We start from the raw sequence: 7,777 nt of genomic DNA on the forward strand, positions 1-7,777 counted from the left end.
TCGTTGATAATCTCAAAGCACCACCAAATTTTGCAGTAGTTTCTGCATAGAATTTGAAAGAATTTTGAGAGATTTTGATAGAGATTTGAAATTTTTTTTCTTGCAGTTTTGAGTTGGAAGAACTAATAGTTTTTTTATATTCTAGGACGAAGAGAGAAGCAACATTTAGGGTTTGGGTGTGTGTAACACTGATAAACCCATATTTTATGATGTATTTTGTGCCTAATTTGAGAGATTTATTCAATCCTTCACCCACTTATTCATATTAATTGCATGGTTTTACTTCTCCTTCCTTATTATGTGATGTATGTGAAAAACATGTTTCCTATGCTTTTAAATTAATTATTTTAATCACCTTTAATTCCATTCGATGCCGTGATCAGTGTGTTGAGTAGTTTCAGATCTTCTAAGGTAGGAATGAGTCAAAGGATGGAAAGAAAACATACAAAAATGGAAGGAAAGCACAAAACGGAGTCCTTGAAGAAACTGGCATCCACGCGATCGCATGGACGACGCGATCGCGTGCCAAGCGCGAAGAAGCAGCGACGCAGCCGCATGACTGACGTGACCGCGCGCCTTAAGCAGAACGCACATGACGCGGTCGCATGACTGACGTGACCACGTGGCAAGAAAAGCTCCGAATGACACGACCGCGTGACCCACGCAGACGCGTGACAGAGGCCACGCACCAGAAATTGCAGAAAACGCTCCCAGCGATTTCTGAAGCCCTTTTGGCCTAAATCCAAGTCTAGAAGGCATAGACCAGAGGTTATGAAGTGAGGGAATGCATCCATTCAGGGAGGACTGGCCAATTTTTACTTTCCATGAATTAGATTTAGTTTAGAGAGAGATTCTCTCTCTCTTTAGGATTAGGGTTTAGATTTAGGATTTTTATTCACTTTCAGGATTTTCTCTTTTGATCAGGTTCAATATTCCTTTTATTTACTTTTGCAAGCTACTTTGTGAATCCTTTCATGTTACAGATTATTTGAATTAATGTTATTTGAGGTATTTCAGTTTAATATTGATTTCTCTTATTCATGCTATTGTTACTTTTACTCTGAAGATATTTTTATTCCAAGTAGATTTATTTTTCTCCTTTTGGTCTTGGTTAAGAAATCAATAACTTAGGAGTTATGCAATTCAACAGCATAATTGATAATTGTTATCTTTGTTAATTGAATTGAACTTCTGTAATCCCAATCTTTTCTTAGGAAATAAATAGGATTCGAAGATCAAACCAATTAATCCCTTGACCTTCCTTTATCTTAGTAAAGGTTAACAAAGTGGAATTAGGATTCAACCATCATCATCATTGCTAAGGATAGCTAGGATAGGACCTCTAATTTCTGATACCTTGCCAAAAGTTCGCTTTACAGTATTTATCTATTTTCAATTGCCATTTAATTTACTTGCCATTAAATTACTCGTTCCTCATTCTTGAAACCCCAATTTTACAATCTCCATAACCAATAATAAGAACATACTTCCCTGCAGTTCCTTGAGAAGACGACCCGAGGTTAAATACTCGGTTATCAATTTTAAGGGGTTTGTTACTTGTGACAACCAAAACTTTGCACGAAAGGGATTTTTGTTGGTTTAGAAATTATATCTACAACGCGACTGTTTTTATGACATTCTTTACTGGCAAAAATCTCGTTCGTCAAACACGCTCTCATTGATGAGAGTAATTTTTTTGGTATTGGGTCTGCTTGGTTGAACTTGGATGCAAAAATGCTTGGATGTGTAGTTGGGATCTTACTTTTTTGTCGTTGATTTTGTAACCATTGGTCTAACATCCTCATTTCCCATAATGTGACCAATGCAATCTATACCACAGTGGAGACAAAAATACGAATACAATGTCACCTTTAGAAGAAACTAACAAAGATACAACAAATTAGCCATAAACAAAATTACAAAACCAAAACAAGTCAATAAACTATTTTTTCAATGATCTGATCATTGTATTGCCTACAGATTGACAACATCAATTGCTTCAATTTTCGGAAAGGAGATGAATCGAAAAGTCAATTGAAATATCTCACCGGAGAGAGCACTAACGCAAGTTTTCATGTAAAAATTCAGCTTGAACTTATATATGGCTATCCTCACATCTTTCGTATTTGCTTGAACAATGAAATTTCTCATTGAGTAAATTCCATATTCATGAATAGTAGTCTTAAAAACCGCCACATTGGCCGTTTAATGTATACGATCACCTTTAACAGAACAAAATAAAATTAACATATATAAACTTCACACATATAATATCACCATATTTTAGTTTAAGTAGTAGTAGGATACACACCATTTCATCCTGGAGCACCAATTCTAAGCTACATATATATGTGGAATTCCATGATCTAGGAAGCTCGTATAAACGGATAACTCCAAAAACCAAATTCTAAGTAGGGCTGGCAATGGGTAGGGTTAAGGTAGAGTAGAGTTTGGACTCTACCTTAACCCTACCCGCGAGTTGAAAATTTTCTGAAAACTCTACCCTACCCTACCCGCGGGTTGAGAATCTCTCAACCCTAACCCTACCCGCACTCTAAAGTTCTAAACCCTACCCTACCCGACCTTACCTACAGAAAAACAAAAAATTTTCAAGCAAACATAAAATTCAACCATTCCAAATTTTATACATATTAATAAAATAGAAAATAAAAAACTAAGTTCAAATCTTTAGTACATAGATAACTTTTACATATATATTATATAATATATTAGGAGTGCGAGTAGGGTATACCTTGAACCCGTACCCTACCCTACCTGCAGGCAAACTCGCACCGTACCCTACCCTATCTGTAGTGGATCGGGTAGACAACCCTACCCGAACGGGTTGGTCCGGGTTGGGTACCCGTGGGTAGGGTATATATTACCAGCCCTAATTCTAAGCCAGTTTGGATGGATTTATGTCTGCAACACGACCAACCTTTTGATTAATTAGAGCCATACCAATGACAGAAAGAATTGTAAGCTCTCTCGAAGGTGGGATAAAAGATCCAAACTAAAAAAGTTATGGTAAAAAATAACTACCAACTTCTAATATATAAAGACCATGTCATCTGTCATATAAGAACAGTTATTCATCTGTTTTTGAATTTCACCAAATAGCGCAAAAATTAGGACATCTTTTAAAGAAACGAACTAAATTTTACAACGGAATAGATCAGTTAGCAATATGGGGTTAAGCCCACTCAACCAATAAGAATAAAGTATTGTTCATTAATCCTATCGTTTTGGGATTGTTGATGTTATAACATGCACTAAATATAAGGGATAAAAAGGGACTTTAGTTGCGATTCATCATGAACTTCTGGCACTTTCAGCACACGTCAAAGTGAGATTTATAGTGAACAGTTGCGATTTTGTTACCACGCATTAAGATTTTAGGATGGAATTCACTTTGTTGTTAGGCTCCTTTATAATAATAAATAAATTTATGCCTTAGAAGTCTATATGAGAGATGAGAGAGAGAGAGACCACGTGGAGACTAAACGCCGTCATTTAATAGAAACTGGTAAGGTATTGGTTCGATTCGATCAGCCAGGAGTTTTGTAATTCAGTCCCATTTTTAGAACCGTAATCTTAGTACAACGTGCCTATTAATACATTAGTAAAATATAAAAACACTATATATAAATTTTTTTTACCAAAGATAAGGAGACTCGAATACACAATCTCTAGATGAGTATGAAAAAACTATGCCATTTAAATCCATGACCTCTAAATAAGTACGAAGATTGAAAAACTATGCCATTTTACTATAGCTTCTTAATAATATATATAAACTTTACTTTTTCTATCTTTATACAATTTGATAAATAAAATATTTTTATTTTATAGAGACTTTTTAGAAACAATAACTGAAATACAAACCAAATTCTACCCTCTTTAGTCCCAAAAAAAAAAAGTACCGTCTTTTTTCCTGAGAATGTTTCAAAAATGAAAACCCCAAACCTCAAATAGTGGTGGGTGCAAATTTATGTATAGTCGTTCATCAAACAGATGTTGCTTTCATTCAACGCTTCATTCTTCAGGGTTTCTCTCTTCATGGCTTCCAATTCACAAACGTTGAATATCTTAATGACGTTGTAATTACTCTTATTGCTTTCACACCTTACTTTAACTATTTTGTTCTTGTTTCATTCGAAGTTTCAATCTTTTTTTAATGATTCGTTATTTTGGTTTGCAAGAGACTCTGATAGATTTTCAGTAGCCAGTAGACATTGAGTTGAACTTAGCTGAAGGGTAAACATTCAGGTGCATAAATTTATAATTTCTTTTTAGATGATGTATATTTGGAGCATTATGCAGTGTTTAGGAAGTGATTGTGAGGGATCATTGGAAGGTTTAAGTGGTAATATCATGTTATTCATAGCATTTTGTTTTCCAAGTAATTATATTTACTTGAATTGAAATGGAAATTCTCTCTTCAAACTTCTGCTTGGGAGAGTAGTGAACTGTTTGATCGTTTGCATTAGTAATGGGAGTTTTGGGATATTAAATTAGAATCACTGGTTGTTGTTGTTTGTTCTTCCCTCCAACACCTCAACTTTGAAACACACTCTAAAGGATTAGTGCTTTGAAGTGGGAGGGTCTGTTTATGTAGGAAGCATTGCACATCATAGAAGCTCACCAAAAATGTTATGTTACTAATTTACTTTCTTGAGATTAGTGGTTTTCAATTCATTCAGGATGTTTAGAATTGATAATCTTAGCACACACGACATGGACCTTTAAGAAAACTGTTTCAATGATGATATCTTGAAACATGCTTTATATTAATTGGAATCATGGAATGTTGAGAAAACATATGGATATTGAGAAGCTGTGCCTGTTCTGTTATATGCTGCTCATTGTTAAGTTTGTACTTTGTAGAATGAGAAACGAATGAGTGGTAAAAGCAATTCGCAATGTAACAATGAGTAGCAAAAAAGTAATATTTCAAGTTCACAGGTTATCTTTCGCTTTTCCATTATTCTCTCTCTGTTTCTCTCGAGTCTTGTGAATCATTGGGTGGATATTTTAGGATCTTCAACTAGTTCAAGTGCCATCTCGGATCAGCTAAATTACATAAACATGATCTATATGTGGCCTTTGTTTTTATTATTTTTGCCAATGCTTTCTTATATACTTCAAGTAGTCATCTGAATCAACTTCTCATTTTGTTCCCTGAAATTGATGTACTACTATGAGTTTGTTTTGTATTAGCAGTAAGCTTATCTTATTCACATTAAACCTCATATCCATACTTTATACATATCCTTTGTTTTCTTCTGTTTGTTAAGCAGTCTGTGAATAAAGTGAGTATGAAAATGTTCTATCTTAATAAAAACAAAATTATAAGAAATATGAAACCAAGGTCTACTTGTGATGGCTACTGATTAAATGTTAAATCTTTCTGATATTATTGGCAATGCTTTATTTTAATGTCTTAACTAGGATGAGTAAGTATAATAAAGAGGAAGTACTTCAGAAAGCCGAAAAGGATCTAGCAGCAGTGCCAGATCACTACATGTCCCGACTAGTCAAAGAATTGCAGGGTACCGATTTTTGGAAGCTACGACGAGCATACTCGCCTGGGTATGCTTAATGTAACTTTTTTTTTGTTGAGGACAAAAATACTTTCATCTGATACATGCCTTTAGTGTTTGCAGATACAAGAGTATGTTGAAGCAACTACTTTATGCGGTTTCTGTAAAAATGGTATGCTTTTGACGCTTGACGAGATAAACAACACATTGTTACCACTTAGTGATCCATCACTTCAGCCTCTGCAAATAAATATCCTTGACTATCTATTAGGGGTGAATATATTTTTTCATTTTATTTATTATCCATGTCAGTGACTTATTTATGCTATTAATAGAATATTAGTTGATAACACACATACACTAACACCATATAACAATATGTTTCCATTCAAAGAGATTTACAAGTGCGCTTGATTTTTCTGTAATGAATATAACCAGTTATGTTGGCTTTTTTTTTAATACAGTTATATGATTTTTATAGAACATGAAGTATGCTTAAAATCATATTGCGATTTTTCTCCAACGTCTATTTTTTAAAGGTGCTGAACATTCTTTTACAGCTTGCGGATTTGACTGGAGAACTGATGCGTCTAGCTATTAGTAGGATATCAGATGGTGAGCTTGAATTTGCTCAGAAGATATGCAGATTTACTCGTGATATATACGGAGAGCTTACAGTTGTAGTGCCACATATGGGTGATAGTCATGATATGAAGACAAAGATGGAAATAATGCTCCAAAGTGTCATGAAAATAGAGAATGGTAATGTTAGCAACACGGAAAGTTTCATTTTATAAACTTTTATGCCTTAAAAGTCTTACTTGAGTCTGAAGATAGTAATATAACAATTGATGGAGAACTAAAAGGTTAAATTACCAAGGGTCATTTTGTTTTTTCATTTATTTTATGTTAGGTCCTTAAAGTTTAGTAGTTTGTAATAAAGTCTTATATTGTACAAAATTAAGGAAACTTTGGAACAAGGGTTAAGTTGTCTCTGTTTGATTTCAAGGTCACTAGTTTATGTTGTGGAATCAACCACCTGTTGCAGTTATCAGGATAAGCTGCCTACATTATTTTCTTTGGTGTCCCCCTTTTATAGGGTCCTATAATTTAAATATTTATAGTGTAGTATAGAACTTGTTTACAAATTTTAATGTATTGGGATATTATAAAATAATGAAATAAGTGCTCTGTTGTCGTAAGTGCTTGATGTTATTCCTGCGTTCATGTAATTGATGCTTATAAGAAGTGTATCTTCTTAATTTTTATAACTGTATTTACATCTAAAGTCGTTCTTGCCCTTTAATTATGATGCTTGCATGAATGATGATAATGATGATTCCTACCTATGCATTCTCTGCTCATATAATGAGCTTTTTAGTTTGTCTTGAAAATGTTTCAAGTCTTCTAATGTATTCAACTTTCACCCGAAATCTTGCTAACAAATGTTTCTTAATGTAGCTTGCTTTAGTGTTCATGTGAGAGGATCAGAGTATATCCCACTTCTTGGATCTAACGACCCGGGTTCTTTCTTGGTTGGAGTTGCAGATATCGAACTATGAGGTATGTTCATTCTTCTCTCGCATTCCTCCTTCATTTTTAAGTTGCCAATTTTCTATTTAACAATTTCCAATGAAGCGGGAGTTTCCATATAACAGCAATCCATTGAATGCTTAATTTGTCAAGGTTGATATCACTGCACAGAATCAATATCAGCAATATTGGCGATGAAATTTTGAAGTTCATTCTTATCAAACATGGCACGACCCGTTGTGCCATTTTACTGGTAAAGTTTGAGCTGATCGCATATTATTAGTGTTAGCTTGTACTAGATCTTTCGAGATCAAAGAAATCATTGACATGAAGTTCGAATTATGCAATGATATTAACATCCAAGTTCCTTTCTAGTTTATCACAAAATCTAGTAGCTATACATCATTGTGTCTATGTCTTCGTTTTGGCATTTGATCCATATAACTAACTAATTAAGCATAATTTAGCCATTGTAGAGTAGTATTTAGAATCTAATTAGTTGTAAATATTTATAAAGCAATGGTTAAATGTACTTTACGAGCATCTACTAATTTTTGTGTAATTATAATCACGTTGAATGGGAAATGGCCTATGCATGTTCCAAGAAAGATTGATGAATCTATCAAATAGAAGTTGGAGTGAAATGAGTTTAATTTGGAACTATAATGGGCTTTGGTTGCTGGTTCAAGATTGAATGTACG

At 34.0% G+C, this 7,777-nt stretch overlaps 1 protein-coding gene across 7 annotated transcripts; it reads left to right on the forward strand.

The window, feature by feature from the left end:
• Positions 3,883-7,454, forward strand: LOC107628285 (translin-associated protein X-like). Of its 7 annotated transcripts, none has more exons than XM_021115758.1 (6): positions 3,883-4,100; positions 4,203-4,269; positions 5,452-5,592; positions 5,658-5,715; positions 6,104-6,305; positions 7,005-7,454. In XM_021115758.1, exons 3-6 carry the CDS (start codon positions 5,453-5,455, stop codon positions 7,103-7,105), a joined length of 501 nt encoding a protein of 166 aa, XP_020971417.1. In that variant the 5' UTR covers positions 3,883-4,100; positions 4,203-4,269; position 5,452; the 3' UTR covers positions 7,106-7,454. The 7 variants fall into 7 exon arrangements, with proteins under 7 accessions (XP_020971417.1, XP_020971418.1, XP_020971415.1 ...); XM_021115759.1 differs by having other exon boundaries at positions 4,215-4,269; XM_021115756.1 differs by lacking the exon at positions 4,203-4,269 and having other exon boundaries at positions 7,005-7,106; positions 7,202-7,454.

Source organism: Arachis ipaensis, chromosome B02 (assembly GCF_000816755.2).
Source record: "Arachis ipaensis cultivar K30076 chromosome B02, Araip1.1, whole genome shotgun sequence".
NCBI classification, from domain to species: domain Eukaryota; kingdom Viridiplantae; phylum Streptophyta; class Magnoliopsida; order Fabales; family Fabaceae; genus Arachis; species Arachis ipaensis.